Source organism: Sarcophilus harrisii, chromosome 1 (assembly GCF_902635505.1).
Source record: "Sarcophilus harrisii chromosome 1, mSarHar1.11, whole genome shotgun sequence".
Lineage (NCBI taxonomy): Eukaryota > Metazoa > Chordata > Mammalia > Dasyuromorphia > Dasyuridae > Sarcophilus > Sarcophilus harrisii.
In genome coordinates, this window is record NC_045426.1 from 316,776,863 (window position 1) to 316,789,163 (window position 12,301).

The window sequence follows — 12,301 nt, forward strand, 5'->3', positions numbered from 1 at the left end:
TAATCTATCTCCTCCCACTTAGCTCTGACACAATGTTGTTCTTAATTATTCTGTGTGGGTCTTATCTCCCCAACCAGACAGTGACACACTTCTCTCCCACCCTGCCCCCCAATCCCCCTACTTCTGGGAGTCTACTTTGTCATAGACCATGGATAGTATACAGGGCCTGGGTGACAGGGTAATAGTAGGACCTAGAGGAGTGCTCTTTGCTGGGGACAGGGCTGAAGTGATGAGGTAGGATCAGGCTTAGGATTTGAAACCAGGGCTGAGGGCCAGTCCTGAGGAACCCTGGCTGGAGTAAGGGTACAGTTGGTGGCTCCCATCTCAAGTTTATGTCCCAAGACTGGGTATTTCTAATCAAACCCCACATATCCGTCAGGGTCTTGCTTACTCTCCCTTTCTAGGAGGCCTTTTCTGCTATCTCCAGGAGCTCTTTGCTTTCTGAATACATACTGTCTGTGCTCTGAGAATACATCTGGGCACTCAATTCCATCAAAGAATCACAGCATCTCAGATGGAAGGGACCTCAGAGGCTACCCGGTTAGACCTGTGTCTTAGCAAGAATTTCTTTTAGCACATACTGGAAAAAGTGGTCCTCCAGGCTCCTGTGATAGGGAACTCACTGCCTAATGAGTCAGCTCACGGTATTTTGGGAGAGCTCTAGTGGTTAGGAAGTTCCTCCTAATGTTGATCTGCCTTCTCCTTAGCTCTGACCCTTTCTCAAGTTACTCAGCATGAATCTTATCTCCCCAGCCAGATTGGGCCGCCTCTCCCCTTCCCTCACCCCAGCCACATTTGTCCCTTCTCCTTGTCTTTCTGCCTAGCATCACCCCACCGCAGGGGCTCAAGAGAATGCTCGTTGCCCTAAACCGAGTTGACTCTTGGGGACACCCAGAGTGTTCAGCGAAGGATCAGCCCTCTGATACTGTCTTTGCTGCACAGGAAGGCGCCTGGATTTCCCTTGTTGTAATTCTTTAAAACTCAGTTCACATAGTCCCTCCTCCATGAACACTCTGTCTCTCTCTGTGTCTCTGTCTCTTTCTTTCTCTGTCTGTTTCTCACTCCCACGGTTTAAAACAACCTTTCCTTCATCAGTCCTTGAATAGCAGTTTGTGCTGTTAAAATGTACTTATCCTGTTCTATTTTGTACAGGTTTTTTTGTGTATAAATCCTATCTTTTCACTAGGTTATGAAGGTGATAGGGGGGGCCAGTCTTATTAAATATTTGGATCTTTTCTGCACATAGGAGGGATCTAAATGGTAGTTGTTGAATTTCATTGCATTGAATTATTTCTGGAAGAGAAAGCTCACACATTAGCAACGATTGGAGTGGCTGAATCATTAGCTCACTGCCTCTCAGTACTTGGGAAGGCAGAACTCCAAGGGACTGAACTAAGAAAATCAGGATTGATGTCTAAACACTAGGTTGTAGTGAGAGCCTGTAGAAAGACTCCCTCTATATGTGACATAACCAAGGTTTCTAAATGTTCTTGGGCAGACCTGGCCCATGGCAAGACAGAAAGATTGTCCAGTTTGATCTCCACCATTCCCTAGTACTCTCTCATTCCTGTAAAAACCTGGGGGGAAAGGTAAAGGAGAGGCAGGATGCAGGGAGAGGAGTAAAGAGGGCAGATAAGTGTTTCTTTTCGTTCTCTTCCAAGGAGGCCCAAGTTCTCAGGGGAAACTGAATTCTGTCCGGGCCCAGCTCAGTTCCTAGGATCACAGACTGAGAGCTGAAAGGAACCTTAAAGGATGAGTCCAGTTTCCTTGCTGGATAGACGAGGAAACTGAGACACAGAGAGATTATGTGATTTGCTCAAGAGGCATTGGAACCCAAAGTTTCCTGATTCCAAGTCTAGAGCCCCATCCAGCATGCTCAGAGCTGTCTCTCCCCACATTGGGGTTGGAGATGGATAAACAAAGGCAAGAGGCTGCAGTCCCCGGGGACTGGGGGATAATTACCTTCACCAGAGTCCAGGATACAATCCTTCCATCAGATGACACCGAGAAGAAGTTCAGATTGTTGTCCATGTCGTCCTTCTGCCATCTGACCTGAAATAATACCAATTAATGTGCTAATGGGCCCTTGAATGGTCAGTGAGTTGGGACTCTCACATTCAGGAGCCCTCCAATCTTACCATGAAGTTAATTTCCTGTGATTAGACAGGTTTGTACTTGGAGCAAGTACTAAAAACCACAACCAGGGTAAGTGTTATAACAGGCATCCTCAGGCAAGGAGATAAGAGTTCTGGTTCTAGTGTCAGGAGGATCTGAGTTCAAATCTAGACTCAGACATTTACTAGCTATATGACTCTGGGCTAGTCACTTCACCCTGTTTGCCTCAGTTTCCTCATCTGTAAAATGAGCTGAAGAAAGAAATGGCTGTGCTGCAGATATAACTGAAATGACTGGATAACAAAGCCAGCGTGTAAAGGCTGAAACAGCCCAAGCTTCTGGACTGCTGTTTCTAAACTGCTAGAGGGCCTTTTGTGAACAGTTCAATTTAACAACTATTTTAAAAGAACATATTATGTGTCAGGTACTGTGCTAGACCATCGGGACAAATGACAAATCCAAACCTTCCCATGGGAAAAAAAAGCTATCAGGGAGGCAGAGATCCTGGACATCCAAAGCACCAGCTGCTTTGACTAAACATTCTCAGGAGCTGCGTACTGAGCTTCATTGTTTCTATGATGCCAAAGAACTGCAAGAAATCTCCAACTTCAGAGGCTTGAGGAAGAGCTTTCTGGGTCAGGTCTCACCCACAGCCTGACCAGTCTTCTAACCCTGAGCCCTCCTGCTTTCCTGGTCAACTCACTCTTCAGGCTCCCCAGTTTCCCATCCTTGAAGATTCCCAGACTATCTGTATAGAAAGCACTTTCCAGAAATGAGAGTCCGGGCACTGGTCTCCACCACAGAATGGGTGGGGATACACAGGCAATGAAGTGTATTCATGAAAGGATATGGGGTAGAGGAAGCTGGTTAGAGGGAGTGTAGGGTCTTCTTTGATGGAGATTAGGAATAGCCTAAGCATTTGCTGCTGGTGGAAATAAGGAGGTTTTTTAAAATTAGGTTTTCTGGCCTGACCCCTCTGAGGAAGTAAACAGAGAAGGGAAAGGAATGATCTTTTTGTTAACTATGCCAAGTACTTTACAAATATTATTGCATTTGATCCTGACAAATAGTTGCTAGGATCCTTATTTTAAAGTTGAAGATGTTGAGGCAGTCAGAAGTTAAGCAACTTGCCCAGAATGAAAACTAGTAGCAAATTTTATGGTAGTGTGGCAGAAACAAGGTGGGAGGAATAGCTGGACAAATTGTACTTGAATATAATAAAATATGATTGCACATCATAATGCAGTGGAAAGACTTGGGACCATAGAACTGAGTTCATATAATACATATGTATGGCTATGGTTTTTGATATATACATGTATATATATATACACACATACATACACATTTATAAACATGCATATATTTGCTATGTGATATACAGCTATATATGGTATATTGCACAAGTTTACACACATATACATACATGTACACACTTACACACACACACACTGTCCACATGCATACAATGCACATGTGTGCATGTACATGTATATAAATCCATGCGGTGGTTATATACGTGCATGTACATACATGTGCATAGTAATATGCATAGCAATATATACATGCAGATGTGCATGTGTATCTATATGGAATGCATATGTACATATATAGGACATGTACATGTATGCATGTGTGTATATGTACCTGTGCATGTATGTATATTGCATATATCATGCATATGCATAGTGTGCGTGTATGTATGTATGTGTGTATATATATATATATATTCTTTCTTTGTCCTCCTTTTACTAAATACCTAACAGTGGGACTCTGGGCCAATATGAACATTTCAGTAACTATTTAAAAGAAGCGAATTGCTTTCCAACATGATTAAATCAACACACAACTCAAGCTACAGTGTATTGTATGACTGCTGTTTCTTAGCCCTTCCAACACTTACTATTTCCATCTTTTGTCATCTTTGTCAATATCCTTGATGTAAGGCAAAACCTCCAAATCGTTTTCTATGTGCATTTATCATTAATGATTAGGAGTTGTCTTTCATATGGCTGTTAATTGTTTTCAGTTTTGAGAAATGAATGACTATCCTGTGACTACTTATCCATTGTATTTTCCCTTGGCCTTACAGATTTTTGTTCATTCCCTATATAGTTTGGCTATTAGACTTTTATTAGGGTTTATAACAAAGACTTCCCTCTCCCTCAGTGTACTTGCTATTTATCATTTTTCATTATGTCTAAGTCTTTTGAGGTTTTCTTGGCAAAGATATTGGATTTGTTTGCCATTTTCTTCACCCTCAATGTATAGTTTTCTTCTAATTCTAGCTCTGATGATTTTGCTCATGCTAAAGTTTCTAAATTTTATGTAATCAAAACTTTATCTTTTGGGATCACTTTTTTTTTTTGTTTTGAAACATTATCTAGATTGTGAGGCTTCCTTCCTTCCATTTTACTCTAACTTCATATTTAAGTTAAGGATCGATTGGGAACTTTTTATAAGGTATGGTATAAGATCGTGGTCAAATTTTTAAAAACCAAATTTCAAACTGCTTCCACTTTTTCTAGCAGTTCCTTGTACCACTTCTGGGTATTTGTAATTTTGTAATTTTCAGTTTTAATGTTTTTTCCCTTATATCCTTCCTAAAAACCTAATTTTCAATTTTCACTCATTGCATGTGAACTACCCTCTGGGACCAAGAAGAGTTGAGTATAATTTCCCAAACACTTGAAGGACGGCTCCTCAAATATTTGTAAACAACTATCTTCTCTTCCTCATGTTTAAAATCTTCCCTTCACGCAAACTTTTCCTCAACTGGCCTGAAATCAAGGTTTTTCACTAACTGGGTTGTTCTCCTTTGGATAATCTCCAGCTTATTCATGTTTTTCCTAAAAATGTGGCTACTGGAACTGATCAGGATACTCCAGATGTGGTCTGAACAGGGGAGAGTTCAATGCGACTTATCACCTCCTAGTGCTAGACACTGTAACTGTCTTAACACAACCTAAAATTGTATCAACCTCCTTTTCTATTACACTGTTAACTCCTATTGAATCTGCAGTCCACTAAGATTCCCCAGATCTTTTTCATATGAATTACCCCACCCTTTATTTTAGGCTTGTGAAGTGAATTTTAAAAATCCACATATAAGATGTTTTATTTGTCCCTTTGTTCTAAAGTACTTGTCAAGATCATAATGAGTCTTGACTTTATGCTTCAAGATGCTAGCTGTCCCTCCCAGATTTGTGTTATCTATACTTTTATCTAAATCATTGCTAAAATGTTAGCAGACAGAAGGATAAGCACAGATTCCTGGCATTCTCCACCAAAGACCTCCTTCTAAGTTGCCATTGAACCATTAAGAGGAAATGGAACAATCATTTATTAAATGCTTTAACTGCATTTTGGGTACTGTGTTAAGCACTTTTCAAATATTCTTTCATTTGATCTTCACAATAATCCTTCAAGATAGGTGCTGTTATCTTCTTTACAGATGAGGAAATTGAAGCAAATAGGGTTAAGTGACTTGTGGCCAGGATAATACAGCTAGGAAGTGTCTGAAGCTAGATTTGAACTCAGATCTTCTTGATTCCAAGCCCTCTAGCCACTGTGCCAGCTGCCTCTATTAAGGAGTCTTCTTTGAGTCTAGCCTAATTGTACTATCCTCTAGGTTAACTATCTCCCTCTTTTCTACAAGAACACCAGGACTTTGTCAAATGCTTCCTAGAATAAAGGTAAACTATACTAACAGAATTTCCTCGATCAATCAGTTTGGTGGGGAGAGAGAGAGGGAGAGGCAGAGATAGAGAGAGAAGGGGGGAGGGAGAAAGGCAGGGACAGGGAGGGAAGGAGGGGGAGGGAGGAAAAAGGGAGGAGGAGGGAGAAAGAAAGAAAGACAAAGAAAGAAAGAGATAAAGAAAGAAAGAGAGGGAGAAAGGAAGGAAGGAAGAAAGAGAGGGAGGAAGGAAGGAAGGAAGGAAGGAAGGAAGGAAGGAAGGAAGGAAGGAAGGAAGGAAGAAAGAAAGAAAGAAAGAAAGAAAGAAAGAAAGAAAGGAAGAAAAGAAAGGGAGGGAAGGAAGGAGAAAGGAGGGAGGGAAAAAGGAAAGAAGAAAGAAAACTAGCAGCATGGAAAATGGGATAGAGTGCTGGAATGCAGAGACTGGAAGACCTAAACCCCACCTCTGATGCCTATTAGTTGTGTAGCCATAGACATATCATTTAAGTCCTCTGAGCCTCAGTCTCCTCATCTGCAAAATGGGGATATCCCTTGTAGCATCATTCTGACAGTGCTACTGTGAATATCAAATGAGATTCTGTATGTTATGCACTTTGGGACCTTTAAAGCACTACATACATGAAGATCAGTAGCCAGGATGATGAAGACTTGTTCTTGAGAAAGCCAGGCTGGATCCTTGTGGCTGAGGCTTCCTTATATGTTCACAATGCATCCCCTTACTGATGAAATCTAGGATTCTGCCAGGAATTGGAGTCAAGCTCAGAGACCTTGAGTCTACAGATTCTATTCACTTCCCTTCTTGGAAAATTGGGACCATATTTTCCTGTCTCCACTCCTTTGGTGCCTTTCCTATTTGTCCAACCTTTCAGGGATCACTAACAGCGGCTTAGGCAATCACAGCTGCCAGTTTCTAAAGCATGCCATTTATCTAGGCTTGGTGACTCGAGCTTCCCTCTGGGCAGCTAGTGCTTTTTTTTTGTTGTTGTTACTATTGCCCTACTTGTATTGCTAGTCACTCCCTATTAGTCACTTCTTATATCCTGTACAGTTGCAAGGTCATTCTCCTTGGCAGAGAAAAAAAGTAAAATAAGAATTACGAGGCTCTTTCTTTTTTACATTGTTGATTATCATCATTCTATCCTTCCTCAGTCTTTCTTTGATCTTCCTTCTCTTTTCCCTAAACTCAAACCATCCTTTCTGCTCTCCTTAGCTTCTGAATCAGCCTCTTGTTCTGAGTTTATCACCACTGACATTATTCCTAAAGGATCTTGCTACAATTTTGCATTCTTCTTTTACAGTCTTCCTTACTTCTATCTACTGCACTTATTTTTTAAAAAATCTAAATTGATTAGTAAGTTCCCTGAGCCTAGAAAGGAATGCTCTCCTGTCTCTATTCCAGCTACTGACCTGTTTGACTTTAAGTCCCAACTAAATTCTACTTTCTACAGAAAGTTCTCCTAACCCTTCTTAATTTCAGTGATTCGCAACTCTTAGTTCCTATTTACCATACATTAAACTATTTTTTTTCCTGTCATTTCAGTCATGTCCAACTCTGTGTGACCTCATTTGGGATTTTCTTGGCAAAGATCCTGGAGGGGTTTGCCATTTCTTTCTCCAGCTTATTTTATAGATAAGGAAAACTGAGGCAAACAGGGTTAAGTGACTTTCCCAGGGTCATACAGCCAGTAAATGTCTGAAGCCAGATTTGAACTCAGGAAGATGAGTCTGCCTGAATCTAGGTCTGGCACTCTATCAATAATGCCACCTATCTGTCCCTAAGCACATAACATATAGCTTTGTTTGTAAATTATCTCTACTATAGACTGTAAGCTCTTGGAGGGTAGGGACTATCTTTTGCCTCTTTTTGTATCCCCAGTGCTTAGCACAAAGTCTGGCACTTAATAAATAATGATTTCTCCTCTCTTCATGCCTTTGTACTCATTTTCCCTTCTTTCTACTCATTAACTTCCTGGAATTCTTTGTTTCCTTTAAGGTTCAACTCAAGTACCACTTATTTCCAGAGCTGCTAATGCCTCTCCCTCCTTCCTTGTTTTTGAATTATGCATGTCTTGTATATATTGTAAGCTCCTTGAGGACAGACACTGCTTGGTTTTTCTCTTTACATCCCTATTACTTAGCACTGTGGCTGGAATATAGCAGGTGCTTAATAATTTCTTGCTTATTGATTGACTGATTAAACAACTACCTCTTTTCTTGTTCTTTCTCTTTGGATTTTCAGAATTCCATTCCTGAGAGCTCCTAATCATTCTCTTCTGGATTGAATTTCCCTCTAAAATTTTTACTATATGGCATTCTCCCTAGCCTTTGAATCCTGAAATATGCTCTCTCCAGATCTAGGGCATGTCAGACTGATCAACCTTCTCTTCCCTCCATCACAAATTCTTAGTTTGGGTGGTCACTTCTGCTCAAACTTTCATTTCCATTCCACCAGTTGATAGAAAGTAGATCTGGAATAGTATTTGCTTTGTTATTGCTTTTCTTTCTTTTGAAGGCTGAAATTATTATTAAAGCAAGTCAAGCAATTATCAGCTTTTGGAAGGGAGAAAGTACCATTGATACCTGGATAATTGAAGTATCGCCCCACAATGTGTAATGTTATGCTCTAGTGCTGAGTTTGTGATCTTTTGTCTTTTTGTCACAGTGATCTATACCCTAATACAGTATTGGTTCTATTTAAGCCTTGATTGATCTTTGCCCTAATATTCTTCACCATGCTCTATCCTGCTTATCCATCTTCCTGGATTTATTCACATTAAAACATTTTTTAAAAATAATAATAGCTTTTTTTTTTGCTTTTCATTATACATGCAAAGATAGTTTTCAACATCCACCCTTGCAAAACCTTGTGTTCCGAATTTTTCTTCTTCCTTCCCCACTCTTCCTTTCCCTGGATAGCAAGTAATCCAATATAGGTTAAATATGTGCAATTCTTCTAAATATCAAAAGGGAAAAAATGAGAAAGAAAAAACAAACAAGTAATAACAACAACAACAAAGATGAAGTCTATTCTGTGATCCATATTCATTTCCCATAGTCCTCTCCCTGGATGTGGCTGGCTTTCTCCAGCACAAGTCTATTGGAATTGGCCTAAATCACTTTATTGTTGAAAAGAGCCACATCCATCACAGTTGATCATCACATAATCTTGTTGCTGTGTATAATGTTCTCTTGGTTCTACTCATTTCACTTAACATCAGTTCATGTAAGTCTCTCCAGGCCTTTCTGAAATCATGCTGCTGGTCTTTTCTTACAGAACAATAATATCCCATCATATTCACATACCACAATTTATTCAGCCATTCTCCAATTGATGAGCATCCATTCAGTTTCCAGTTCCTCACCATTACAAAAAGGGCTGCCACATTTTTGCACATGACTTCACATTTTTAATATTCAATATTATTCTACTTTCTTCTCCCTATTTACCTATCTATTCTGGTCCTTTTAAGTTTTCTCTTTCAGAGAAAGAAATGGGTTCAAATCCTACTTAATAGCTGTGTGATCTCACACATATTGTTCAATCCCTTTGTGCTTTAGTTTACTCATCTATAAAATGAGATAATAATAGCTACATCTAAGGATTAGAATAAATATCAAATGAAATAACATTTGCAAAACATTTTGCAATCCTAAATGCAATATATAAATGATAGCTGAGCAGCTAGGTGTTGCAGTGGATTGAACATTGAGCCAAAAGAGTACAAATCCAGCCTCAGGTACTTACTAGCTGTGTGACCCTGGGCAAAGTGCCTAACCCTGTTTGCCTCAATTTCTGCATCTGTACAATGAATTGAAGAAGAAAATGGGAAACCACGCTAGTATCTCTGCCAAGAAAAACCCAAATGGTGTGATGAAGAGTCAAGCACCACTGAAAACAAGTGAACATCAGGAACAAAATGGTAGCTATTCTTGCATTCGTCTCCTGTAAACACCTGGTTCTTTTTCTTGGCTATTCCTCCTCCGTTTGTAGCTTGGGCTTGGTGCATAGACATGGATTGTGTTCTCTAGGTTTCTCTAGTTGTCTCAAACATCCTTTAACAGACATGGTTTCCAGGCCTTTCATCTTCTAGCTATCCTCTGCATGGAGAATGCCAGTTTGTTCATGTTCTAAAACCTGAACCTAATATTCCAAATACGGGCTGACTGAAGCACAGGACAAATGGCAGTTTGGGACACTAGGTGTTTGGTTAGTTTTAGACCATGGTTGCATTTGGGGAGGGGCTGCCACATTAAGAGTTGACTTATATTGAGAATGTGTTCAGTTAAAATCCCCAGGCCTGCTCTGAGGAGCACCTTGTACCCATAAAGCTGGTATGGTTGGCCTTGGACCTCCTGCCTGAGTGCCCTCTCTCTAAGCCCACCAGTAAGGTTTGGGGAAAGTGATCTTAAGGGCCAAGGAGGTCCAAGGAGGCCCAAGGAGGGCCAGATCTTTCTCAGATGAACAGCCCCATCAGCTGTGTTGTAGTGTTGCTCCCTTAGTTCGCTGCCCCAGGGGGCATTGAGACATATCTCCCAGGATACTGATGCTGCCTCACCCAGTTATACAACTCAGCGTTTTGGTTCTTTTCTTATTTTATTGACAAAAGACCCAGTATAAGGAAATTATCTCAACTGACTAGGGATGAATACTCTCCTTAGGCTTTTCCTGTTTCAACTTCCCTACTGTTTGCTTCCTCTCTTCTCTCTTCCTACCCCATTTTCCTTTTCTTCCTTTCTTCTCTCAAATCTTTTCCCCCCTTCCCTATTTTCTCTTCTCTTCTCTTATTCCCCTTCCCTTCTTCTTCCTTCCCTCTTTCTCACCTTCCTCCTTCGTTGCCTTTCCTTTTTCCTTCTTTCTTCATTTATTCTCTCCTTCTTGCTTTCTGTTCCCCCCGCCTTCTCCCCCTTTCCTCTCTGCCGATGCCTTCCTTTGTTGTTGTTTGCCCGGTCTCACTCCTGTCACCCTTCCCTTTCATCTTGTGTCACTTTTGGGGTGTGACTGGATATTTTGGGCCTGAGTTCATGGAAACAGACTAATGGGGAATTAGACAAACCACATTTAAAAGTGACAAAATGAATCTTCTGTCCAGCCTGCCTTCTTTCCTCTCTACCAAGACATTTCTTGGGTCCCCCCCTTTTTCAACAACTCAAAAACTGTTTAAACATCTTTTTTTTGCCATGCAATCTTCCTAACTCCTGAACCTACAGGCAGCCAGTCTCCCTCCCCTCCTCTTTGTTTCATTCCCCATCAGAGGGTATTTCTAGGCTGAGATCCACTTTCTTTCAGAAGACAGGACCATTGGTCTAAATACAGGGTAAGTTAGTTGACATGCCAGCTGGACTGCCTAAATTTATGCAGGAAACTAGAGAAAGCAAAGTGTCTTTTATACTCTTGAGTCAATTAGGCTCTCATCGAAAATGCAAAGAGTTACTTCTTTATCACACCTTAAAGAGACCACTTCTCCTGATCCTTTAAAAAATTAGACCTGAAGAATGGCTGGAATATCTTCTCAAGGAGACTAAAGAAAGGTCATAAACCTTCTTCTCTTTGATAAGAAATGCTTTTCTTCCCCAGGCATCTCACAGGGTTGCACTGATTCAAGGACAACAAAGCATGAACCACTTTTTCTCTAGAAATACTAGGTCTAAACTCTCTCCTGAGTAACTGGGAAATTTCCCAATCTACCAAAATGGAGATAACAATACTTGCCCTGCTTTTATCACAGAGTTGTGAGGAGCAGAACAGATAATAGTTAAGAGAAGATTCTGAAATGTGCAAAGTACCATATAGATAAGGAGGAAGACATAATAAACATTCTTAATTATTAAGATGCTTCTTCTAAAACATGTCTGAACAGAAAGCATGATACAAGGAACGTTCTACATTATCTCTGTAGTGGGGATGGGTTGCCCTGAGCTTTCAGCACTCTCTGGCCAATTTCCCTTGTGGTTTGGAGACATGGAGGATACAGTTATCTGTCCTGAACTGATTGTCATATAATGAAAATCTGTAGCTGGGACCTCCCTCAGTGCCTACCACAAATAGGAGGTCCTTGAGGGTGGACCAAAAAAGGACTAATGTATATATCTAAAACTTAGTGAAGAAGGGATTATTAAAGGTACCAATGACTCATGCAAAGGAACAAGGCAAACCTAGTTTATTTCTCACATCTTTTGGAAGAATCTTGATTCTAAGAACTTACAGAATGGCAGTGGCCAAATCATCTTTAGAAGGAAGGGTAGATTAAGTGGGAGAGGGGAAAGGTTAGGAGAGGTTCAGCAAAAAGATGAAAGAAGGGAAAGGGAAATTAGAAGAAAAGGGGAAGAGGAATGAAAGAAAGTTGAGAAAGCAGAGGTTGAAGAGTAGAAGACCAGATGTATAAAGCAAAAGGGAGAATAAATAATAGTAATGGCCAAGTAGAATTGTACTGTCTTTATTTTTGAATGTGCTATCTACCAGGTGTTAACATGCAACTACCCCAACCTAGG

At 40.5% G+C, this 12,301-nt stretch overlaps 1 protein-coding gene across 1 annotated transcript in view; it reads right to left on the minus strand.

Annotated features, from left to right (window-relative positions):
- DNAI1 (dynein axonemal intermediate chain 1) overlaps nucleotides 1-12,301 on the minus strand; it is a 251,702-nt gene that overhangs the window by 42,124 nt on the left and 197,277 nt on the right. The window contains exon 14 of the mRNA XM_003761769.4: nucleotides 1,963-2,052. Coding sequence (XP_003761817.1) covers nucleotides 1,963-2,052 — 90 coding nt within the window. The remainder of the gene's footprint in view (nucleotides 1-1,962; nucleotides 2,053-12,301) is intronic.